The sequence below is a fragment of the Balaenoptera musculus genome, chromosome 6, assembly GCF_009873245.2.
Source record: "Balaenoptera musculus isolate JJ_BM4_2016_0621 chromosome 6, mBalMus1.pri.v3, whole genome shotgun sequence".
NCBI lineage: Eukaryota > Metazoa > Chordata > Mammalia > Artiodactyla > Balaenopteridae > Balaenoptera > Balaenoptera musculus.
In genome coordinates, this window is record NC_045790.1 from 10,962,823 (window position 1) to 10,989,876 (window position 27,054).

Below are 27,054 nucleotides of genomic sequence, written 5' to 3' on the forward strand. Positions count from 1 at the left end.
TTTGTGTGGATATAGTTTTCAATGATTGTTTTTCATAAAGAGCATGTACTATTTTTATAACCACAAACTGTAATTTAAAATGAAAATCAGTACATTCAACTGAATAAGAGAATATTGAAAAGAACTTTAATTGATTCATCATAAAGGCATTGAGCAAAATAATGTTAATAAAATTTTTTAAAATAAAATATTTAAGACAATTTTTAAACACAGCAGTGCAGAAAATAGCATTAAAATGTTTGTAAAATTACACACATTTTAACACTTCCACAGTCTTTGTGGAACCCAGGCTTTTAAATTTTTGAACCATTAAAGGCAAATAAAAGAATGTAGAGGAACAGATTCTACATAGAGTTACAACCTGGACACTACTTCCCTAGAGTCTTATTGCCAGAGAGAAGTTATGACATGAGTTTTTTAGAATAAAAAAAAAAAAACCTGAATAATTCTTTGCTTTTCAAAGTAAGTATCCAAGAATTATACCAGAAAAATGTGTGCCTATTTAGGTGTATTTACATAATGTCATCATGTTCTGTGGCCCATCAGCCTAGATATATTTATTTACTAACCTTGGTTCTGTTAGTATACATTTAAAATGTAATCATATGAATCATCTAATCCAACTGGGTATCCATTTTGTTAGACATCAATCACCAGCAGTAAGTTCACTAAAGAAAAGTAACACAATTAGCATTTTCAAACACCAAAAATTAATGAAATGACAATAGTGCAATTACTAAGTTTAATTAAATCTGATGACAAGTGTGTTTTGATTAATGATTTTTAAAAAGATAAAAATATTAAGCTCTAGAATTCTGTTCTATACAAAAGGATATGGAAATCTTATGCTTTATCATGTTTCCCTGGTACAAATTAGAAACTCAAAATACTTTAAATATACTCAAACTGAGTTGCTACAGCCAAATGCCTATAAAGTGAGAATTTTGTGTACGAATTCAGGAATTACCTTTTAAAAAATGGGGATGGAAATTATTTGCTTGTCTTTAAATTTTCCTCTTTGCTTCTGATCAGGCACAAGATAATTCTGGCCCCAAAGTGTGCTTTATAAATGATAAGTGGTCACATTTCTGTGGAAAACCACCTTGCTTTGTCAATGTTCTTACATAGAAGGCAAGTATTTTCCAGCTATAGCTACTAAGTTTCATAATTAAGGATTCAGAGTGCTAGTCAGTATACATCATCCAAAGACTTTTCCTTTCTTTGTATCCCTAGATAATTTTCAATGAATTTACCCCTGACTTTTCAATTCATAAGGAACAAAACTGAGGCAGGTTTCTGTATATGTGTGTGTGTCTTAGTATTTTTATTTTGATATTTGTTAAATAGTTTGTATTTTATGATAATGGGCTGTCTGAACTCATCCATATAGTAACTGTTCTATAGTTGAAATTGGCTTTAAGTATTAAAATTGTATACAAGGAAATTAGGGGTGTTGCAGTACTTGGTTGCAAATAACTTGCCATCTGGTGTTGGGTCAGAAAATGCTATTTCATTCGTGCTGAGAAAACAGCCAAACATGAAGCAATTTCTAAAAAAGAGAAAAAGATAATTTAACAATGGAAACAACTTAAAATTTTGATTAAACGTAAGCACAATTATATCAATATTTTAAAGCAATCCAATTAAAAAATTTCAATCTCTTTACGTATTCTTGATTAAAACCAACATTATTTTATTAAGTGGTAAAATGACTCCATGCCTTGTATTTTACAGGTGGAAGTCTAATGATATCATTTCACAGATGAGAACACTAAGGCCCAGAAAAAGTTCTGCTGAGGCAAAGGGAGACACACAATCCATCCGGTTGACTCTAGGTGATCCGTGATAGTAAGCAACGAATATGAGATACTATTGCTAATTAAAAGCCACAGATAGTTATAACAACAAAAAAATAATTATTTTAACCAATAACTATATTCTTTTCAACTACATCACACACTCAGAGCTTTAAGAAGACAAAAACTAATCTGCATTTTGACTACAACTCTCCTTGATCCAGCTCAACTATGATTAAAAGAAAATGAAATAGCTGAAAGAATTCAACAAAACTGAGGGATAGTCTATGAAATAACTGGCCTGTACTCTTCAAATTCTTCAGTCATGAAATACAAAGAAAGGCTAAGAAACTGTTCCAGGTTAAGGAAGATGAATACTAAAGAGATATTATGACTAAATGCAATATGTAATCCCAAACAGGAAAAAAAATGCTATGAAGGGCATTTGAGACCAATGACAAAATTGAAATATCGACTATACATTAGATAGCATAGCATTATATTGGGATATTAAATACCCCAAATTTGATATCTGATCTGTCCTTATATAAGAGAATATCCTTGTTATTAAGAAATATATACCAGGTTATATACTGGTATTCTCCATACCAAATTTATGTATCTCAACATAAAATATAGAAAATAGAGGCATTTCACAATTAACTATGAAATAAAATCTTTACAGACACCAACTTCTCTCACTGCTCCCCTTTGTAAGGTATGCTGGGGGACTAGGATTGAGGCCTAGGGCTGCAGCCCTGCTGTGGTCTTGGTGTTCTTTCTTAAAAAGTGTATGGAACCCAAAGGCTAGAATAGTGCTACTCAAAGTGTGGTCCTTGGTTTTGTCAAAGTGGAGTCATTGGTTTGTAATCTGTTATCTTAAAGACAGAGGTTGAGAGAGTAAGTGTTGTGAAACTCATCTATCTAACCTAGATTAGGTAATTAACAAGCAAGAAAGAAGCAAACTCATTTGTCCCATTATTAACTGAGTACCAACATACAGTGTTAGTACAGAGTGTGCATACTGTAGTTTTAAAATGGAGAATTCATATACCAAAGACTCACCATTTAGAAATACACAGTTCAGTGGTTTTAGTATATTCAAAAATGGCACAAAATTCAAGAACATTTCATCACCCAAAGAAACCCTGTAGCCATTAGCAGTCACTCTCCATTCACCCTTCCCTCAGTCCCTGGAAACTGCTAGTCTACTTTCTATCTGTGGATCTGCCTATTCTGGATGTTTTCTATAAACAGAATCATATAATAATATGGGGTATTTTGTGGGTGGCTTTTTTTAGTTAGCATAATATTTTCAAGGTTCATCCATGTTGTAGCGTGTATCAGAACTTCATTCCTTTTTGTGGCTGAATATCCTATTGTAGTATTGTATGGATATACCACATTGTGTTTATCCATTAATCATGAATTTGGTTGTTTACATTTTTTTTGGCTATCATGAATAATGCTGCTATGAACCTTCATGTATAAGTTTTTGTGTGGACAGATGCTTCCATTTCTCTTGAGTATACTTGTAGGAGCAGAATTGCTGGGTCATATGGTAACAGTTTAATTTCTTGACAAACTGCCAGACTAGATTCCACAGCAGCTGTAGCATTTTACATTCCTACCAGCAGCATACAAGGATTAGTTTCCTCCACATCCTCACCAACACTTGTTATTTTCCCTTTGTTTTCGTTTAGTCATCCAAGTGGCTGTGAAGTGGTATCTCATGATGGTTTTGATTTGTGATTTCCTTTATAGCTAAGGATGTTGAGCATAGCTTCACATGCTTATCAGCCATTTGTATTTCTGCTTTGGAAGAAAATAGAATACATTGAAATCCTTTGCCTGTTTTTAAATTGGGTTGTCTTTTTGTGTGTTGTAAGGGTTCTTTTATATATGTTGGATATACTAGACTCTTATTAGATACATGATTTGCAAATATTTTCTCTCATTCTGTGGGCTGTCTTGCTAATTTACTTTTACATTTAGTTACACTTGTGAGTTACAGCAAGTCTTTATTAATCACCTAGTCACACACGGTCAATAAACATGTACAATTTCTAAAATTCTTTTTTTAAAAAATATTTATTTTTTATGTACAATTTCTAAAATTCTTTTTTTAAAAATATTTATTTATTTATTTATTTAGGCTGCCATTGGGTCTTAGTTGCAGCATGTGGGCTCTTCATTGAGGTGCGTGGGTTTTCTCTCTCTAGTTGTAGTGTGCAGGTTTTCTCTCTCTAGTTGTGGCACGCGGGCTCCAGAGCACATGGGCTCTGTAGTTTGCAGCACGCGGGCTCTCTAGTTGAGGCGCGTGAGCTCAATAGTTGTGGTGCACAGGCTTAGTTGCCCCATGGCATGTGGGATCTTAGTTCCCTGACCAGGGATCAAACCCACGTCCCCTGCATTGGAAGGCAGATTCTTTACCACTGGACCACCAGGGAAGTCCCTAAAATTCTTTTTTTTAAACTTATATTTTGTTTTTATAGATTTATTTAAATGTAATTTTACATCTGTTGAATCTAATAAAAATTTGGGCTTCCATTTTTCCATTTGTTTGTTTCCTAGCAATTTATCTTTATTTTGTTAATGTGTTGGTCTGTAACAAAATCCAGTCTTTGACCACAGGTAGTTTGAAAAGCACTGGGCTAGAATGTTTCAGACTTGGAATGTTGTGCCCGAAACTGAGTATATCTAGTTCTTTTTTTTTTTTCAGTGCCAGCATTGCCTTAGCCTGACTTTGGTAGTATTTATATAGGAGCGTCTTACCAACATCATTCCCTTTGGCTCATGAGCCGGGAAAGGTTCTGGGAAAGCTAATCTGGGTCTAATCCATTTTATTTGATTTCTTACCTGAGAGTATCTACCAGTCGTCTTGCAATGCGCTTTCTTCTCTTCAGTCTGAAGACCCAGATTCTACTTATCCCACAGATTGCAGGTTCTGGTACATCTGAACATTGCCAAGCCCTATGACATTCTTTAGAGCTTGGGGATTCTGGACCAGTTGGTTCAGACAGGACACGGAAGGCCTGCAATGATACACGGAAGCATCTAGAGCTAACAATACAGCTGAGTTCACATTTCTTTTTAAAAACCATTCTTTAAACAAAATTTAAGTATCTAAAATTAATCTTATCCTACCTTCACAAAAATGTTAAAATTCTTTGCTCTTTCTTGAATTCTTGCCCATTTATAGTCACACAACACTTAAAAATTACTAGTGGTGTTGAGATAGTCCCACATCCTAGTGTATTATACCATTGTGAAACTTAGTGTTGATTTAAAAAAATTATAAAAGCCTCTTACTTCTAATAAAGTACATAAACTTCGCCCATTCTCTCCATCCTAAAATGTACATTTGATATTCTAAAAAACTAGTAACACTAAAGAAGGTTTTTGCATATAAACTATGAAATTTGCTATTTAAATTTTTCTTTAAACTTCTTATTTTGAATAATTATAGATTCAGAGGAAGTTGACAAATAGTACAAAGAGGACATGTATCCTTCACCTAATTTCCCCCAATAGTTACATCTTCCATAACTATAGTACAACACCAAAAGCAAGAAATTAACATGGGTACAATGTGTGTGTATAGTTCCATGACAATTCAACATACCTGAACACTGATTTAACCATCACCACAATCAAAATACAGAGCTACTGCATCATCACGAAGCTCTTCCTCTTGTTACCTCCTTATAATCACACCCATTTCCCTGCCCCCCACCATCCCTAAACCCTGGCAACCACAATCTGTTCTCTATCTCTAAAATTCTGATATTCTGAGGATATCATACAAATGGACTCATACGGAATGTGACCCTTTGAGAATGGCTTTTTTTTTGAATTTTATTTATTTTTTTATACAGCAGGTTCTTATTAGTTATCTATTTTATACATATTAGTGTATATATGTCAATCCCAATCTCCCAATTCATCCTACCCGCCACTTTCCCCACTTGGTGTCCATACGTTTGTTCTCTACGTCTGTGTCTCTATTTCTGGAGAATGGCTCTTTTTCACTCAGCACAATGCCCTTGATACCTGTCCAAGTTGTTGCACATATCCACATTTTGTTCCTTTTTATCGCTAAGTAATATTCCATTGTATGGATGTACCAGTTTCTTTAATCACTCACCTACTGAAGGACACTTTGCTTGTTTCCAGGTTTTGGCTATTACAAATAAAGCTGCTATAAACATTCAGGTGTGGGTTTTTGTGTAGACATAAGTTTTCATTTCCAGGATAAATGCCCAAGAGTATGATTGCTGGGTCATATGGTAAATGTATGATTAGTTTTTTAAGAAACTGCCAAACTTTTTCCAGAGTGGCTGTAACATTTTACATTCCCTCCAACAATGTATGAGAAATCTAGTTTCCCTGCATCCACACCAGCATTTGCTATTGTCACTATTTTCTATTGTAGCTGTTCTGATAGGTGGATATTAAGTTTTAACTCCCACTGAGAAAACTCTGCTTCTGAAATGAGAATGAATAGAAGAGTATATGTATGAGTTAGCTGGCTATACAGATCTTCCTCAACTTATGATGGGATTACATCCCGGTAAATGTAGATTGTGGGCTTCCCTGGTGGCGCAGTGGTTAAGAATCCGCCTGCCAATGCAGAGGACATGAGTTCAAGCCCTGGTCTGGGAAGATCCCACATGCTGCGGGGCAACTACGCCCGTGCGCCACGACTACTGAGCCTGCGCTCTAGAGCCCACAAGCCACAACTACTGAAGCCTGTGCGTCTAGAGCCCGTGCTCTGCAACAAGACAAGCCAACACAATGAGAAGCCTGCACACCGCAACGAAGAGTAGTCCCCGCTCGCCGCAACCAGAGAAAAGCCCACACACAGCAACGAAGACCTAACACAGCCAAAAACAATTAAATAAATAAATTTATTAAAAAAAAGAAAAAGATCAAAGAAAGAAAAGGCCAAGTTGATCACTTTTACAGCCCATAGTACAAACCAACTGCTCTTCTCTCTCTACTGTCTGATAAACACACAAGAGACTATATATGTATATGTGTGGGTGTGTGGGTGTGTGCATATATATATATATGAGATGAAAAGCAGAAAAAAGGAAAATAAGAAAGATGGTAGAAATGAGGGGAAAAAAGGGAAGGCATGTATAAAAAGGAGTAAGATACAAAGCTACAGTAATGAAGACAATATGGTACTGGCACAAAAACAGAAATATAGATCAATGAAACAGGATAGAAAGCCCAGAGATAAACCCACGCACCTATGGTCAACTAATCTTTGACCAGGAGGAGAGGCAAGCATATACAATGGAGAAAAGACAGTCTCTTCAATAAGTGGTGCTGGGAAAACTGGACAGCTACATGTAAAAGAATGTAATTAGAACATTCCCTAACACCATATACAAAAATAAACTCAAAATGGATTAAAGACCTAAATGTAAGACTGGACACTATAAAACTCTTACAGGAAAACATAGGAAGAACACTCTTTGACATAAATCACAGCAAGATCTTTTTTGACCCACCTCCTAGAGTAATGGAAGTAAAAACAAAAATAAACAAATGGGGCCTAATGAAACTTAAAAGTTTTTGCATAGCAAAGGAAACTATAAACAAGACAAAAAGACAACCCTCAGAATGGGAGAAAATATTTGCAAACGAATCAACAGACAATGGATTAATCTCCAAAATATATAAACAGCTCATTCAGCTCAATATTAAAGAAACAAACAACCCAATTAAAAAATGGGCAGAAGACCTAAATAGACATTTCTCCAAAGAAGACATACAGATGGCCACGAAGCACATGAAAAGATGCTCAACATCACTAATTATTAGAGAAATGCAAATCAAAACTACAATGAGGTATCACCTCATACCAGTTAGAATGGGCATCATCAGAAAATGTACAAACAACAAATGCTGGAAAGGGTGTGGAGAAAAGGGAACCCTCTTGCACTGCTGGTGGGAATGTAAATTGATACAGCCACTATGGAGAACAGTATTGGACGTTCCTTAGAAAACTAAAAATAGAACTACCACATGACCCAGCAATCCCACTACTGGGCATATCCCCAGAGAAAACCATAATTCAAAAAGACACATGCACCCCAACGTTCACTGCAGCACTATTTACAACAGCCAGGTCATGGAAGCAACCTAAATGCCCATCGACAGACGAATGGATAAAGAAGATGTGGTACATATATACAATGGAATATTACTCAGCCATAAAAGGGAACGAAATTGGGTCATTTGTAGAGACGTGGATGGACCTAGAGGCTGTCATACAGAGTGAAGTAAGTCAGAAAGAGAAAAACAAATATCGTATATTAACGCATATATGTGAAATCTAGAAAAATGGTACAGAGGAACCGGTTTGCAAGGCAGAAATAGAGACACAGATGTAGAGAACAAACGTATGGACACCAAGGGGGGAAAGCGGGGGTCGGGGGAGGTTGGTGGTGTGATGAATTGGGAGATTGGGATTGACGTATATACACTAATATGTATAAAATAGATAACTAATAAGAACCTACTGTATAAAATAAATAAATAAAATTCAAATAATAAAATAAAATAAAAAGGACTAAGAGCATCGTTTCAAGATGTACTGAGACAGATAAGTATTTTTAAAAGGAAGGAGACATAAGTGTGGGACATTATAAAGTCAGGTTTAAAGAACACATTTGAACTATAAGTCTTCCTAGCTAAAGATTACCCTGTAAGCTCCTTGAAAGGCAAAAACTATATATCTCTATTGTAGAACAAGGGTTGGTAACCTTTTTCTGTATGGGTTCAAATTGTAAATACTTTAGGCTCTTTGGGCCACGTGGTCTCTTTTGCACTGACTCAACCCTGCCTTTGTAGCACAAAAGCAACCACAGATTAATATGGAAATGAATGAGCATGGTTGTGTGTCAATAAAACTTTACAAAAACAGGTGGAGGGCCACACTTGGCCCATGGGCTATTGTTTGCTCCTCTGCCAGAACACTGCCAATTAGTATCCAAAGTAGATTCTAATTAAGGCACAAGTAAGGACTATGTTGCCAAATATACTTACCTGCACTAAGCCACATGTTCAATAACTGAGCTTATTTAAAATACTATACTTTATAGTCCAGGTATATAAAAGACAACATGAACTTAAGACTGACTTAGCCTGCTTATATAAGGCAAAATACCAGATATAATAGAAAAACATGACTTCAATTATCTATATGGTCAAGGATATTTTAGAAGGAAAAATTCATTAATGGTAGCATTCTTAAATGCTTGAGACTTCTCCCAACTACTTTATTTTGCTCACAAATTATACCAGCAATTTATTAGACATATATGATACCTGTTTGATGGGCTCTGCAATTAAACACCCAACTACTTTCTTTTCATCAGAAATAAAGAGAAAAGTTTTGGTTTTGTTTGGACATCTGGGAACAACTTGCTGGAAGCCCAATTCATAATCGACAAGTTCTTGGACATCTTCAACCTAATGATGTTAAAAACCAAAAGATGTGAATTTGTTTTAAAAAGTATAATAGAAAATATACATATTTATATACACAAAAAGTATGATTACCATGTTTTGCCTCTTTTATCTCTACTTCCTAAATTTACACAATCCCAAAATTATTTCACTATTGATGCGTGTCTCTACCACTTTGGAAACAGGGTTTTAAGAAACTATTTTAAAGATTGCTTACAGCAGACAGAAATTCAGACCCTTGGGAGGGATAAGGAGTAGGACAATTTTATTTCAGCTTTATTCATTGTTCACTGGGGCTAAACATCCAGCCCAAGAAACAAACGCAACACCAACATAAGAATTAGACTCTGGAGCCATTAATTTCTCATTATTAAAAAGTTTAGTTTCTCTCTCACAAATTGAAGATGTAGGTAAAAGATAAGCTATAGAGCCTTATCTGTCTTCTTTAATCTCTCCACCTGACGCTCCTTTGTCTTGTAACTGTAAGTTTAATTTTGTATGACGTACTATGAAAGTCTTCCTTATAACTGTACCAAAGTACAGCGGATTATCTATAAGCAAAGGTATTTTACAGTTCAACATAGGTTGATTTCTTGGTAGAGAATGGGGAGAGTAGGAGGAAAACGAAGATTGAGAAAGTAACACTATAAATCAACTACATTTCAATTAAAAAAAGAAAAGAAAAACTAACGTTCCACACCTTTCTGATAGCATAACTTGGATCATGTGACAGGACCAACACAATTTTCCCATCCCAAAATTCTGCTACGACACGTTCTTTTTTCCAGCCCTGCCAAAGGAAAAAAAAAGTCACAGTTTAATCTGAAGAGGAAAAAAAATTAAATAATATGGTCTGGAGAGAACAAAAAGATGGACAATGAATGATACAAAAAAGATAAAACCCAACTACAGGAATGTGGTAAGGGAAATAAAAGATGTCTAAAACAAAGTGTCTGCCCTCCAGGGGTTGACACCCTATCAGGAGACATGTAAACAATCTATTATAAAATAAGTTGAAGTCAAATAAGAGCCCTTCATAGGAATATAGAGAAAAAAACAATGAATTATCAGGGGTGTGAAGGTGGGGGAGGGGTGGGATAAGCAGAGGGGTTTTTTTTTGGGTCGCACCAGCGGCAAGTAGGGTCTTAGTTCCCTGACCAGGGATCGAACCTGCACCCCCTGCACTGGCAGCGCAGAGTCTTAACCGCTCGACTGCCAGGGAAGTCACCAAGCAGAGTTTTAATAAATAAGGCTAAAAATATTATGAAGGCATGAACTACAGCAATAAAAATAGGGAGAAAAGGGAGTGCATTTGAGTAGCAGGTGTAGTCATAAAGATAAGGCCAACGATAGGATGTATTTGGAGTGGGAAGGTGCTTGATGAAGAGGTGGGACCTCTCTTCTCAGTAAAGAAAAAGTCTGGAGAAGTCGTAGAAAAGCCGGTTTTCTAAGGTTATCTATAAAGAAGAAACCAAAGTGAGGAAAGGAGAAACTCCTCAAGTCTTTGAGTTTTGTATCTTGACTGCTCAGCTCTGAAAGCTAGAGGTAAGGATGCAGGGTGTTCACTCAACCTAGAACAATAGCTTCTCTTATATTAGGACAGGAGGTTTGAAGTGGCACTTTTATTAAAACTTAACTTTTAAATACCATCAGTCTCAAATATTAAGGACAACAAAATTGCAGATGATGAAATATTTTTGGACACATAGATCTTTCCATATTTAGGCAAAAGAAATGTACCTTTTAAAGCAGCTTCACTCTTTAGAACAAATGGAAACGACTATTTTTTTTACTTACTGCGTATTTGATTCCCTCCAGAAATCTGTGGTGGTGCTGAACATGCTGCAGTTCATCCTCGGGGCTGGAAGCAGTGTAGATCATGCCACAAGACCTACACATGGTGGCTCCAAAATGTTTCTGACCAGCGTCCTACAATTGGAAGAGAAAAAAAAAAAAGCCTATCTAAACACATCACAGTTAGCTCTACATTTAGTTCATGTAAATTTGTCCATTCATTCAAATTTGTCCTCATTTTTTTTTTTATGCTGGCACAGATGAAATACTAAATGAAAGTCTGGTTACTCTATCTTCTCTCTCCACATAAACAAAATGGAATGAGAAGAGCCCTAAACGTGCAATAGTGATGAAAGAAGTGAAACTGCCTCTTTGGACAGTGGGAAAAAAATCAAGATTCTTTAGCTGTACCCATAGTTCTAAGAAGCAATAAGATTAAATCATAAATATTATAGCTAAGATGAACAATGGAACTTCCTTATTAAGCTCTTATACGAGAGGCCTAAAAAAGCCTCATTTCAAAGAGGTAGAGCAAAAATTTCAGGACTTATACATTCATTATATAGTATTTTTTCCTTAAGTGGTTAGGAGTCTAAAAAGTCTTTTCCCCAAGAGTTGATAAAAAATAAGTATAATACATAGTAAAAGTTCAGGAAAAGCGCAGATAAATTAGTGAATATAGAGAATTCAGGGATATTCAATGTCAAGGCTTATTAATTCCCATTCTATCTCATAAGGCATTGCTTAATGCTACCGAAAAATACCAAATTTTGAATTGTCTATATAGGCGTTTGCAAACTTTCTACCAAGGGCCAGAAAATAAACATTTTAGGCTTTGCAGGACATACATATTCTTTTTTTCCAACCCTTTAAAAATGTAAAAGCCATTTTTAGCTCATAGGCCATGGTCCAGATTTGGCCCACAGCCATAGTCTGCCAAACCCAGGTCTAACGCAATGTTGCTATTCTCATTAAGTCTTTTATAGATCAACAATAATTTTCCTTATCCAGAGGCAACTCATTCATCAGCATTCTACTAAGTTGCTAGGACTGCCCAACACCATCAGTTCAAAAATGTACTTGACTAGCTTTAAATGCTGCCACTACAGCAAAGGCAGCATTTACAAACTCAGAATATCTATAACCCCTGGTAACTATGCTTAGACAACATGTCAGACTTCAGGTTCTATATGTGAGAGCCATGTACAGGAGGAGCTTTGTTTTAAATTTACTCACAATGACGAGCTGGTCTTTTGTTTCTTTATTTGCATCTCTGGTATTAGTATTTTTCTGTATATTGATTTGTTTCAAGAAGTTAGTAGATGTGACAGATCCCACAGAAGACTGTTCTTCAACTAGAGATCTTGAAGTAGAAAGTTGGTAAGTATTATTTAATAATTTAAAAATATTTGACAAATTATAATGAAAAGAAAAGAAATGTATATAACATTTGCAGAGGACTTTGCAATTTTTAGGGCTTTCTATTGACATAACTTGATGAAGTAATAGGGCTAGAAACAATGAGAAACCTGAGGCCCACTCAGACAGGATCGGTAAACTACTCAAGGTAAAGTAACTAGTGAAGAATGGCAGAAAGACTCAAATCCCTGTCTTCTAACTCCACATCCAAGGGATTTCATCTACAGTATCAGCTGCATATATGCAGGATTTCTTTGTAAGTCGACGTCACCCTTAAAATTTAATCTTTTCTTGCTTTATCAAACCTTAGGACAATATTTACCCATGTAGGCATAAAGAAACTCCTGGAATACCACAGCAGATAAGTAGACTCTAATACTGAATCTCACAGACCCACAGGAAGTCAGTCATCAGCACATTATGATCCAACAACTTTTTACTGGGGCAGTGAGTGAGGCTAATACACTCGCTAGTCCGCATGCCTAAAGCAGCACCCTACTATTCTCAAATTCTTAGAGAAAAAAAAAATTGGCTGGATAGATGTTGTTGAGGCAACCTTTTCACATTAGGAGAGAACGCTGGGACTGGCTTATAGAGATTGCAAACAGGAGCCCTTCGGCCAAAACCAGCTAGCAAATGTTTTGATCAACTCGCACAGAGTTTAAAACTTTGGATTAGCTACCAATATTTTAAAATCTAGAGATTCCACTTAAAAATGTGTATTTCCAACATTGCAAGAACACTGTAAGATCATTAGACCTCTGTTTCATCGAAGAATCTACTAGTTGGAGCTACACAGCACATGCTCTTTTAGGTGGGGCATGCTTCTCCAGTTGGCTCCAGTCTCTGCCCAGCCTGGCTGGCTCTGTAGGCACTGAGTTTGTAACCCTTGCCTTATAATGAAATGACCTTTTTCCAAGGATCAAAGAAATAGAAATCTCTAGAGAGTAGAGGCAAGGGAAAAAACCAAGTACCCAAAGCAAGGGGTTCAAACAGAAACTGATACTGACAAATGAAAAAACACTGGAAAAAAACCCTGTCTAACGCTTTATGCTAACCCAAGGTGTCTTGCTAGCAACTGACTAGAAAATGGCTTTCAAACTGACTTGACAAACCTATGGTGAGAAATATATTTCACATCATGACCAATACAGATACATATATATAACTGAAAAAAAAAGGATTCACTAAATACACTTACTACGTGAGAGATGCATTATTCCATTCAAAAAAAATGCTAGATGTGATGCCCTTAAACTGATTTGATAAACTACTAATGCCTGTAATATAAAAAACACTTGTCTAGGTCGCTGACCCCCTCCACCCCTTATACAACGTTTGCTAAGTACCACAGCTCTTGCCATCTCTGCATGCGTGACCGCAGTCTCTTTATTTCTATCCTAGCAATTTTAACAGTTTATTATACGTATTTGTTTAAATGCCTGTCCTCTTCTAACCATAACTTCCTTGATAGCAGGACCATGTGTTATTTACCTTCACATCTCTAAAACTCGGTGTACTTCAGTACCACATGGTACTCTATAAATGTTTGCCAAACGTGAGACTACAAATCCAAAGAATCTGTAAACTACCTAAAGTAAAACTCACAGATTAAACCACAAGAAATTGATGATATCTGATTTTTTAGGTCCTACATAATGAGCAAATTTCAAATGATTCAACCAACAGTCTCCTAATAGCTCCTTATGCTAGGTTAAATTAGTTTATATGCTGTTATTAGCTAATTGTGGTAGGTTTCAATCCTCAATAAATAGTCATGAAAGAAGACAGATGAGAAAAGGGAAGGGTGAAAAAAACTAGGAATATGGCCTTTGAAGGGGAAAAGTTGCCCAACCAACCCAATCTCCAAGGCAATTTAGGGTAAGATGCCCTAAGAGTAGGAGAACTTACCTAGGAAGTACCTTGCTCAATACCTTTAGTTGTTTATCATCAAATAGGGAGAAAAGAACCAAAGCTGCTTAGCGAGATGAGACGTTCAGACTATAAGAAACTTCTTTTTCAGAGCTTTTCCACTTATGCTCACATGTACCCATGCCTCCCGCACTTCCAGTTTTAGTTTTGACCAGGATAGTGGTAGCTTCAGCTGGGATTTATAGCAGCATTAAGCTGCTGCAAGTTACTTACTCCTCTGGCCAGAGTCTCCTCCTCTATAAGATGGGGTAATGATGGTACCTACACCATGAGGTTGTAAACGCCCATTAAACATGAACTATTATCCATATGTCGTCACACAGGGGAGGCAATACAGCCTAATGGGCTTTGGTTAAAATACGGATTCTAGTCCTGGCCCTGCCAACGATAATAGCTGTGCAACCGTGGCTGAATTACAAACGGTTTTCTCAGCTGAAAATGGTAATAATAGCATCAACCTTCTAGGTTGTTGTGGGGATAAGTGAAATAATGGATATAAACTACTTATTATGGGTCAGGTACTATATAAAAACGTAGCAATTATTGCTATTCAAGTCCACAAAGGTCTTTTCCTTCTCTCAACTCTTCAAGTTTTTATGAAGTTTCTATGAGAGGATCTGATTTCATCTCCTATTCTCAATATCTCTTTAATGGGGAAGAAAAACAATGTTCTCCAAATTAAATAGTGTAAGAAAGAAAAAGAGACCCAGTGGTCTCACAGTTAAACCTTGAACATTAAAATAAGAGTGACACTTACCTTTTTGTGTTGACTGAAGACACGGTGAAGATGGGATAGACAAGGGTCTCAGGAGAAACTTGTAGGCAAAAAGGTGACAATAATTTGTATCACAGAATAAACTTAAAGCTTTAAAGCATAAGAGTATAAAGGTTAATAAGACCAAAATACTCACATTACTTGATTTCAAGACTTAACAGTAATCAGGACAGTATGGTATTGACAAAGGGATAGACAAATAGATCAATGGAACAAAATAGAGAGCCCGGAAACACCCATGCAGATACAGTCAACTGATTTTTGACAAAGAGACATAAGTTAATGCAATGGAGAAAAGACAGTCATCAAATGGTGCTGGAACAATTTGACATCTACATGCAAAAAAATGACAACACTCACATAAAAATTAACTCAAAACAGATCACAGATCTAAATGCAAAATGTAGAACTATAAAACTTCTAGAAGAAAAATCCACATGAACTTGGGTTTGGTAATATTTTTTTACATACAACACCAAAAGCACAATACATGAAAGAAAAATTAAATGAGTCAGACTTTATCAAATTTAAGTGTTTTGCTCTGCAAAAACTGTTAAGAGAATAAAAAGACAAGCCACAGACTAGGGAGTAGATACTTTCAATCATATTTCTGATCAAAGATTTGTATCCAGAATATAAAAAGAAGTCTTAAAACTCAATAATAATAAGAGAAGTCCAATTAAGAATGGGCAAAAGATCTGAACAGACCCTTCTCCAAAGACATACAGATGGCAAATAAACACATGAAAAGATGTTCTGCATAATTTGTCATTAGGGAAATGCAGATTAAAAGCACAATGAGCTATTACTACACACCTATTAGAATGGGTAACATCCAAAAAACTGACAATAACAAATGCTGGAGGGAATGGGGAGTAACAGGAACTCCCATTCATTGCAGGTGGGAATGCAAAATGGCACAGTTGCTATGGAACATTTTGGCAGTTTTTTTATAATGTTTAACATAGATTTGCCACATAACCCAGCAATCATGCTTGTAGGTATTAACCCAAGTGTTATGAAATCTTATGTCCACAAAATAACATGTACACAAATGTTTATAGCAGCTTTATTCATAATTGCTAAAAACTGAAAGCAACCAAGATGTCCTTTAATGGAGGAATGGATAAACAGACTATGTATGGTAATTCCATAGTTCAGCAGAAAAAAGGGAATGAACTATTAATATATGCAACAACACACATGAATCTTAAACGCATTTTACTAAGTGAAAGAAGTCAGACCCAAAAGTCTACCTATTGCACGACTGCATTTGTGTGACATTTTTACCGGAAAAGGTAAAACCATGGGGACAGAAAACAGATTAACGGTTGCCAGGGGGATGAAGAAGGGTAGAATAGGTGACTACGAAGGATACACACAAGGGAAATTTTAGGATGAGAGACCTGTTCTGTAGGGTACTGGAGGGGTTGATTCATGGCTCTATGCACTTGCAAAATCCATAGAATTATATATAACAGAGAGTAAAATTGAATGTATGTATTAAAAAAAAATCAACCATGATGTTGAGGGATCCCAAGATGGAATGCAGACTGTGACAAATGAATCTAACTGCATTAGAACTGCATGGAGAACTGCACTGAAGGAGACAGTGGAAGAAAGGAAAGATGACCTAAGTAACTTTACAAAACAACATTCTGACTAGAAATTGGAAGGCTAAAGACAAAAGGACTGTACTTAAATGGTACAGGCTGGTAAATGTGTTTCCCACAGGAGTATGAATTAATTCTGAAACTGTGTTGCAGGTATATTGGGCCGGAACTTAATTACGTAGGCGCCCAGTGGCTGGGAGGAGCCAGGTTCTCACTATCTGAGAGAAGTTACAGATAAGCAAAAAAGGAAGGGACGGATAAACCCTGTGGGACTGGATTAGTCGGAGACATCAAGTTTGAACTTATGTTTCTTTAGCATATGTACAGATGGAGAGATGCACAAACAATTATAGATGTGTGCATATACATGGATTAGGATACATACATATATTGATATTTTCTAGCTCTGTCTGCTGAGAGGGCCTAGGAGCCACGACACTCCAGTAGCAACAAGCACACCAAGTCCAGAACTTGGTTTCTAAATTATATTCGCCAACAGAAGGAACTAGGGCTCCTTGGAGAAGTGGCCAAGTCTAGGACTGCGTCAAAGCAAACGCAAGATGAGCCGGGAGCATCTTGTAGTGACAGAAAGTAAGAAGGAAGTGCTCAAAAAGCAAAAGAAGGGGACAGGTCAAAGAGAACTGACCTGAAAATATCTCCCAATGGTCAAAGCTGGAACAATATGAGCAACAGAATATATAAATAATGTAGTATTAAATTTTAACCCAAAATATAAAATATTCATGAGTGCATACTGATGAATATCCAGGAGTCCATTTATTTATTTAAAGATTGAATAAATAGGGACTCCCCTGGTAGTCCAATGGTAAAGAATCCATCTTCCAATGCAGGGGATAAGGGTTCAATCCCTGGTCGAGGAGCTAAGATTCCACATGCCGCGGGGCAACTAAGCCCGCATGCCGCAACTACTGAGCCTGTGCGCCTCAACTAGAGAGCCCTCATGCCAGAAACTACAGAGCCCACACACTCTGGAGCCTGTGCGCCACAACTAGAGAGACAAAACCCACACACCACAACTAGAGAGAAGCCCGCACGCCACAACAAAGAGCCCGTGCACTGCAACAAAAGATTCTACATGCCGTGATGAAGATTCCGCGTGCTATAACTAAGACCCGACGCAGCCAAAAAAATAAAATAAAGACAACTCTTCCTTACAGAAGGAATCCAAATTGGGCTTCCCTGGTGGTGCAGTGGTTAAGAATCCGCCTGCCAATGCAGGGGGACACGGGTTCGAGCCCTGGTCCAGGAGATCCCACATGCTGCAGAGCAACTAAGCCTGTGCACCACAACTACTGAGCCTGCGCGCTAGAGCCCGCGAGCCACAACTACTGAAGCCCACGCGCCTAGAGCCCATGCTCTGCAACAAGAGAAGCCGCTGCAATGAGGAGCCCGTGCACCGCAATGAAGAGCAGCCCCTGCTCGCCGCAGCTAGAGAAAGCCCACGCACAGCAACGAAGACCTAATGCAGCCATAAATAAATAAATAAATAAATAAAACTGAATCTAGAAAAAAATAAAAAATAAAGGATTATTTTTAAAAATAAAATAAGGGAACATTGATTAAAAAAAAAAAAAAGAAGGAATCCAAATAATATATGAAAAATCTTCCTCTCTAGGAGATGAAACTCAATCCCCACCCCTCCCTGAAAGGGCAGGCCAGACTTAGTGACTTACTTCCAAAGAACAGAGTTTGGGAAAGGAAAAAGGGTAACTTTTACAGTGGAGAAATAGGGCAAACCTGACCTTCACTAAGTGACAGAGGTTAACATCATCTGTAATGTCATGTGGACATCAGCACCCAATACGATGTGGTGAGAAGGGCAGTTCACCTCAGTGGCATTCTTCCCCCAAACCCATAACCCCAGTCTAATGATGAGGAAAACATCAGACAAACCCAGGTTCAGGAACATCCAGATAAGATATCTGGTCAGGACTCCTTAAGAATGTCAAGGTCATGAAAAACATGGAAACAAAGAAAAGACTGAGAAAATATCACAGACCAGAGGAGACTAGGGAGACATGACAGCTAAATGCGATATGATCCCCAGGGTGGATCCTAGAACAGAAAGGGGACATTAATGGAAAAATTGATCAAATCCAAATACAGTCTAGAGCTTAGTTAATAGGAACATACCAATGATCTAGGTTTCTTAGTTTTGACAAAGGTACCACAGTAATTTAAGATGCTAACAAAGGGGGAAAGAGGGTAATACAGGAACTCTCTGTATTATCTTTACAACTTTTCTGTAAATCTAAAATTACTACAAAATAAAAAGCTTATTAAAAAAAAGAAAAAAGGTGTGAGTTCCCTGGTGGTTAGGACTCGGAGCTTTCACTGCCCAGGTGTAACCCCTGGGCCAGGAACTGAGATCCCACAAGCTGCATGGCATGGCCAAAAAAAAAAAAAAAAAGTAAAAGAAAGAAAAAAGTTAAATAGTAGTTGATTAGAGAAAAATAGTACATTGAAAGTATGCTATTTAGTAAAAGAGCAAACTTTTAACTTTGCACTGAAAAATAATTAGAGCTCATTCTCTAGAAACAAGGCCAAGACAGTTGAGAATCTGACCTGCTATGGATAAGTTACTTAACCTTAAGTCTGTTTCCTCATCTGTAAAATGGGCATATAAACTTATTTCCTAGGGTTGTTGTAAGAATTAAATGATAAATTAGTTATTAAGTAATAAGGTTTTATCATTTGTTTACTACCTTTATGAATTTTGCCATATGCTTGTACCATCTGTTCTTTTGTTTGTTTGTTTGGTCACGCAGAGTGGCATGCAGAATCTTAGTTCCCCAACCAGAGATCGAACCTGTGCCCCCTGCAGTGGAAGCACGGAGTCTTAACCACTGGACCGCCAGGGAAGTCCCTTGTACCATCTGTATTATATTTTATTTATTAAATATTTTTCCTTAAATGGACTTAGACAGTGTACTAAAATAAGTTTATTTTTAAAGAACATTTTATAACTATTGTAAATGAAAAGCCGTTATTATTTCTCTGCTCCAGGTTCTGTCACATCAGGGATAGCATGACCCATGGAAAACACAAAGCACACTAAACATTTCGCACTGCCTGGTGCATACTCGGCAGCTAATAAGTACTAGTTATGAACACTATATCTCAGAATAACCACTATGAATCATCATTCTGTATATCCTTATGTCATTAGATCCTCTTAAGGGCTATTTTGCTTTTAGTTTTATCTTTGTTTTCTTGCTGTGAGCTACAGTTTCTCACTATAGTCTGCATATCTGCTTCTAGAATTTTAATTTATTTCCAAATTTATAGATATAATGAACAAGTTAAAGTTACAAAGAATCTGGCTGGTAAGTAGAATGTTAATCAACCTCTTTATATATTCATAGTTTAGTAAATACTGTTTAAGTGAACAGTGACACCATAAGTTAACAATAGGATTTCAGGACTAAGAGAAATTTAAAAATTAAGACTAACCCCTTACTTCAGAGATCTCTTCCCTAGATCACACAGTTAATTAGTGGCAGACCTAGACAAAACCCCAAGGTTCCTGATGCCCAATTCAGTGCCCTTTTATGGCCTTTTAAATTCTGCTTACAACTGGGCTTTGATCATAGATATATAACAAATTGTTTTCACTCCCTCCTACTATTTGGGGTAAAAGGTAGGTAGGGTATGTATGATAAGAACACCTGGCCCTAGAGAGCTTAAGTAACTTGGCCACATCTCACAGACCAATTAATCATCAGTATTTTGTCTTAAGTTCCAGCCTAAGGTCTCTTTGTCTCCTCCATAAAATGCACTGCACTGCTTATCATAGAAAACAGTGTTACCAAGATAAACACAAAGATACAGGTCACAGATACTGAATATTTAAAAAAAACAAAATATTATTGTATATAATTTCATATTGACACATGTAATGAAGCATTATTACAAGCAAATAAACTCATTTTGAGAAGAAAACTTTTCTCTTACCTGCCTTGTTCTCACTGAAAGACTCCTCTGAAGAAAAACTCTTATTTTCATCGGTTTTACATTCCCTTGAAGAAATGACTCTATCTGATGCATCCTGAAAATAATGAATAAGTAAAATTAAGGAAACCTATAATTCTTAATCATTTTCTATTTAGTGAATGAATCCCAATAGATCTGCTTCTAAAACAGAGTATGTAGTTTATTATGAATTATATTTCATAATGACCTTAAATTCTCAATTTGCAGTCTATTTTAAGGAAAATTCCCTTTATATCTACTAAATGTAATATTTCAAAAGACAGAGTGTGCATATTTAAGTCTATAATTTGTCATCCTGTCAAAAATGTATTATTTCCTGACAAAGATGACAGAATGAAGATTATAGAACATCCCTTCTACAAAAATGAATTGAACAACAACAAAAAAATTAGTGAAAACAGAAAAAATTTCCCCAGCAGCTGCCAAGCTGAAAAGGAACAACCTTTTGTCACACGCTTTAAAATCAGGGAGCCAAGGAAAGAAAAAGAACATTCTGGAGTAGTTGGAGAGGCTTCTAAACTCCCACTTTTTGGGCAGTAGCAGGGACTAACACTACTTGTTTGGTGAGACTCAGAATATATAGCTTGGGGGAAAAGGAAAAAACTTTTGATTAAAGAGGAACTCATTCAACATCATAACATCTCAGAAGAGGTGAGACAACCCATCAGTGTGCCACTTCTCAGGGGTCCATAAGGAGTTGGGGAAAGGTTATGCACCCTCTAATGAAAATAGGATTCACCCTCATCTAGCAGAGATGAATACTAGTAGTGGGTATTTAACAAAACTTTAGGTAGAGAACAGAGCCCAGTTCCACAAATTTAAGATGCACAAAAGCCCAGCTTCTCAAACTACTAAAAACTAGGCAGAACCCAAAACCTAACCCCTTAAAATGAAGCTCAGAAAAAAAAGTCAGAAGAGTATTGCAGAGAAATCATCATGTCACTGTAACAAGACTGTCTCTTCATTATCAAATGGATGTGGAGAATACTAATCAGGACCCCTCCCCTACACGCACTTTGCTTCATTGGATTGAGAAATAATTTTAGCTTGAGTTATGCCCTAGATTTTTAAAAACTGAGTTATATTTATATACAGTGACATGCACAGATACAAAGTAGAGTTTGATGAATTTTTCATAAACTTATATATAATGTAACTCAAACCCAAAACCCCTATCAAGATATAGGGTTATTTTTTTTTTTTTGGGGTCAGAAATAAGATGAAGAATTAGTAGAATTGCTGTTATGGCTTAGGCAAGCAAGAACATGCTCCATTTAACAATATACTTGGCAATACTTGATAGAAATGCTTACAAGGGCAGCAGGTAAATGAAATTAGCAGCAAAACTGGACTGATCTAGATATGTATCCATACGTTGATTTAGTGGAAGGAAATGAAGAGCCCATACCTGTCAAATGGTAGCCTGATACTCTGTTCTGGGAGATTACTGCCATGCAGGAATGTGGGCTTAGCTTTGCCAGAGTTCAATTTTTCATGAAACCCCAGAAATCTGTTACCTTACATTTAAAAAAAAATGCTGGCTCTAAACATTATGTAGGCCAAGCAAACATCCATGGGCTGGACTTGGTCCACTGGCCACCAATTATAATCTTTGCCATTGAGATCTGAAATGTAGGCGACTACAAGAGGTAGGAACTGGGGTTGAATTTGGGAGGAGGCAATGAGAACAATAAGAGGAGGTGAGGAGGGAAATGACTGCAGAGAGAGTTTGAATTGCTCAGCAGTGTATGAGCCTCAGAGTGTATCTGAAAGCCTACAGCTGCAAGGGTTGTGATGAACATAAACAAGTCACCACAGACATGGAAGTCGCCAAACTGGGAGCCCTTCTTAAGGCCTGTTGCCTCAACTACTTTCTGCACTTGGCTACATGGAAAAAAACCACCTTTCTCTCCCTACTGACAAGAGGTCAACAATAGAAGGTATAGACCTGCACTGTCTATTATGGTAGCCACCAGCCACAAGCAGCTAATGAGAACTTGCTACACGGCTAGTCCCAACTGATACATGCTGCCAGTGGAAATAAACATGGATTTCAAGGACTTGGTACAAAAAAAAAAAGAATGTAAAATATCTCATTAATAACTTTTTATATTGATGACATAGAAATAGTAACATTTAAAATACATTGGGTTAAACTTTTTAGAAACTATCTTAATGTGGCCACTAGAAGATTTTAAATTACGTGTATTGGTATTCTATCAGACAGCACTAGTCTAGGCCAGCTGTGACAAATAGGAGCACAATCAAAAAAGCACAGAATGGCACCCATGAAAACATACTATGTAAAATAAACAAAAACCCAACTATACATTCACAGTGATCATCTCCAAGTAGTGGGATTACAGAAGACACATATTTTTTTAAAATTAATTAATTAATTAATTAATTTTTGGCTGTGTCGGGTCTTCATTTCTGCACAAGGGCAATACATATTTTTTATATTCTCTGTATTCTCTAAATTTTCTAGAATAAGCCAGCACTTTAAATAATGAGCTGAAACAAACAAAAATATGCTCATTCTCTGGAAATCTACTACCTGAATTTTGTTATTTCTACTTTCTAAAAACACTGACTACCAAGTAAAAGTCAAGTTTCTCTGGACCACAGTCATGAGGGAACTTAATGAGATGTAAACCTTAATGCCAAGAAAATGTTGGTGGGCTTCCGTAAGCCAAAAAAGGGAGGAAAAGCCCATCTTTCTACCCTGTCTCTAAATTCTTTATAGTGATGACACTATTTGGCTTCATAAAAGCAGTCCTACAGACTGTAAAGAAAACAAAATTTTGGGCTTCCCTGGTGGCACAGTGGTTAAGAATCTGCCTGCCAATGCAGGGGACACGGGTTTGAGCCCTGGTCCGGGAAGACCCCACATGCCGTGGAGCAACTAAGCCCGTGCACAACTACTGTGCTCTAGAACCCGCGAGCCACAACTACTGAAGCCCACGCACCTAGAGCCCGTGCTCCACAAGAGAAGCCACCGCCATGAGAAGCCCGCGCACCGCAACGAAGAGTAGCCCCGCTCACCACAACTAGAGAAAGCCCACGTGCAGCAAGGAAGGCCCAACGCAGCCAAAAACAAAATAAATTTATAAAAAAAGAAAACAAATTTTGTTCAAAGTTACATATATACAATGTATACTGAAGCTCTGTTATATAACCAGCTTAGTTTTAAAAGTGATATATTTACATTTACCTTTATTAATTTCTCTTCATTTTTACTTCTTTCACTCAGCAGCTCAGTGTTCAGTTCTTTTTCTACTAACAAACACTTTGGCACTTGCCTTGTCTCAAAACTTCTTTCATTGACAGTTTCCACATCAGACTCTTCAATAACTTCTGATTTATTCTTTTGGGTGAGTCCCAGTAATGGCTTATCTTCCAGGGGCAATTTTCTCAGAGAGGGTTTTTTCCTACTAACAAAAAAAGCCGCTCCTCCCTGGAGGGTAACTTGTGGTTTGACCTTTTGGCTTAGAACGCGAGGAGCATTCAGATTATTTTCAGCTGAGTAACAATTATTCTCTTTCTCCACAATTGGCTTATAGGCCACTCGATTTTGCTTGGAATTTTTAGAATTCTTTGACACAGGCTTGATGCACTTATATCCTGGTTGACACTTAGCAGTTAAACTCTTCTGTGGTTTTTTGTTCATCTTCTTGGAGCAGGCTGGTTTTCCCTGCATTTTTTCTGTCACACTGGGATATGATCTATCTTCATTATTAGTTTTTAGACAAATGGATCTACTCTCTTTTATCAGCTTTCTCTCCAGTGGATTGAGGTACCACTTATCTTTGTTGTAAAAGGATATGGTAGACACAGCAGATTTAAATGGTGAACCTTGATTTGCAGATGGCAATCTATTTTTAGTCGTTTTGAGTGGACTTGAAATGAAATGGCCTTGTTGAGAGCAATGAATCTTTTCTTCATTTTTATCACTGCTTTGGCAAATGTGCTTTTTATTAGGTGATGGAAATATATTTTCAGTAAAGTCCGAAATTAATTTCTTTGATGGAATTTCTGATAATAGGCTATGAAAAGAAACACAGTCCATTGATAAATATTGTTATTTTGCTTCCATTTCTATGTCAATTTACTGCTAAGCAATAAACAACTCTACCTGTAAGGCATATTAAAAATGCATCTTCTCCACCAAACATCCATCCATATACATTAGTAGTTTAACAGCAGAATTCTCAAATTCTGTCTCTACCAAACAAAGCATTTGAATATTTTTCAAAACTAAGATTCCAATGTTTGTGAAAACAAACACTGTTTACAAAGAAGCTTTGAGATGCATGTATATGTATGTGTGTGTGTGTGTGTGTGTGTTTTAAAACCTATTTCTAAGTTTTGGCCATATACCTGCTATAATTTCCCTAAAATGATTAATTTTATGTAATAAACTGACCACTTAGGGCTGTTCTATAATATATATCTCTGGTACGACATACATAGAGTATAGAGCTTTAAAGGATTGCTTACGGATGAGTATCTACTATATGCAAAACAGTATGTTAAATATTACATAAGAGAGCAGAAAGGAGCAAGGTAATAAAAGATCTGACCCACATTTCCAAGCCATAGGAAACAGCCCTTTCTCTGATTCCCTCCAAAGGCCTTAAAGAATTAATTATGAAAGCTTACAGTATTTCCAGACTAGAATTAGAATATAAAGTATTACTGTAGCCACAAGAAGTAGGTGAATGGAAGAATGGAAATATTTAGAGACAAAAGAGAGGAGATAAAAAATGCAAGATGGTGGATTTTTCTTTTTTTAACAGTTTCGACTCATAGGATGAGACTCACTTATCACAGTTCAAAGAATGCTGCTTCCTTTTCCTTGGAGTTAAAGTTGACATCTTCTTAACTGAACTCCTAAAAGCAACAGAACAATATAATAACCAAATTAATCCAATGTGTATAAAAATCAATAAATCAAAATTATACTTTATAAGTCTGAAAGAGTTCTCAGATGGGTAATGGTCCATAAAGATCCAAAAAAGGGGGGGTGGGTTTAAAAAGCAAATCACTTTAATAAAGGTTTAAACCATGAAGGTAAAAAAAAAAAAAAAGGAAAAGGAAAAACACTACATCACAGTAGCAACTAATTCAGCAGGGACAGTACAATTTAATTAACTAATTAAGCAGGAATAGTACATGTTTCAAGCCGGAAAATGATCCTACCAAGGAGGAAGGATTTTACCCCATTTCAGGACACACTTTCCCCTCAATTAGCCTGATGAATCCATACCAAGTTTAATCACTTTATATTCTGGGCAGCTGTCCTTGCCATTGCCCTCACCCCTACCCCTCCCGCTGTTAGATGCTCTTGCCCTAGGCTTCCATTCCATCCTGCACCTCCTTGGTATCCGTAGCACATTTTCTTGTTAGTTTGACTATCTTTCTCAACAGCCTGCATGTTCAAAGAAGGCAGAGACCGTCTCTAGCTTTTTCATCAGAAGCAAGAAAACGGGGAGGCATAATCCTCTCTCATTTTTTTAGTCGAGGAGCCGCTTGTTTCCTTATTTACAAAATACTCTGACCTCCTAAGGCTGCGGGTAAACACAATCACACATGTTAACTCTCGGGCAGATGGTATGTTGCTCAATAAGCGTTTTCCCTTCCCCTTCCTTCGGATCAAGTATATTTAAAAAAAAAAAACACAAGCGTGACTTCAAACAAACAGAAAAACCTGGGTGTCTGGGAATTAGTGTCGAGCTGCGGCTTAAGGGAAGACCTTTCTGGGGCTGAATGAGGAAAGGTAGGAGAGAAAAGCGCCTCTGTCCCCAAACGCTGTCAGGGCAAAAAGACGAGAAAACTCTGCGTCAGAAAGATGGAAACCCGGTGACCTGAAGTGCGGACACCCGCTCGCTGGCTTCGGTCTCCAGCCGCGAACGCGCCAAGCACCGAGCACAAGCTCTTTTTCCTTGACATTCACCTCCACGTTCCACAGAACCTCCCGGTCTCCTGGCTCTTCCACCCCACGCCTCGACCCTCCGCATGACTTACCTGCTCCTCGGACAGGCGACCTCTCCTCAGCAGAGCCACGGATCCCCACTGTATTCAAATTCTCGCGCGCCAGTCCAGGCGGAAGTAGGTGAGTTCCGATTGGCCGCTTCCCAGCGCGTCCAGGGGCTGGCTCGGTGATTGGTTGTGCACTAGCGTTTGCCCCGCCCACCCGAAAGGCGGTCTCCAAGATTCTCCCGCC

General features: G+C 37.2%; 1 protein-coding gene across 1 annotated transcript; it reads right to left on the reverse strand.

Moving 5' to 3' along the window:
• Window positions 1-106: 106 nt before the first annotated feature.
• ESCO2 (establishment of sister chromatid cohesion N-acetyltransferase 2) lies at window positions 107-26,931 on the reverse strand. Its single transcript, XM_036854354.1, has 11 exons — window positions 26,856-26,931; window positions 25,653-25,721; window positions 24,043-24,874; window positions 20,790-20,883; window positions 15,184-15,241; window positions 12,312-12,438; window positions 11,079-11,210; window positions 9,982-10,071; window positions 9,141-9,284; window positions 4,656-4,831; window positions 107-1,549 (listed from the first exon to the last, which is right to left on the reverse strand). The coding sequence occupies exons 2-11, from the start codon at window positions 25,703-25,705 to the stop codon at window positions 1,417-1,419; spliced, it is 1,839 nt and encodes a 612-aa protein (XP_036710249.1). The 5' UTR covers window positions 25,706-25,721; window positions 26,856-26,931; the 3' UTR covers window positions 107-1,416.
• Window positions 26,932-27,054: the final 123 nt, after the last annotated feature.

What these genes read in the sequence shown, in the direction of transcription:
- ESCO2 (XM_036854354.1), bottom strand. Translation starts at nt 25,705, where the DNA reads ATGTCAACTTTAACTCCAAGGAAAAGGAAGCAGCATTCTTTGAACTGT. An exon ending in CATTCTTTGAACTGTGATAA is followed by an intron (nt 24,875 to 25,652) that starts GTGAGTCTCATC and finishes TTCTTTTCATAG; the next exon opens with CCTATTATCAGAAATTCCAT. An exon ending in TTTCAGTGAGAACAAGGCAG is followed by an intron (nt 15,242 to 20,789) that starts GTAAGAGAAAAG and finishes TTTGCCTACAAG; the next exon opens with TTTCTCCTGAGACCCTTGTC.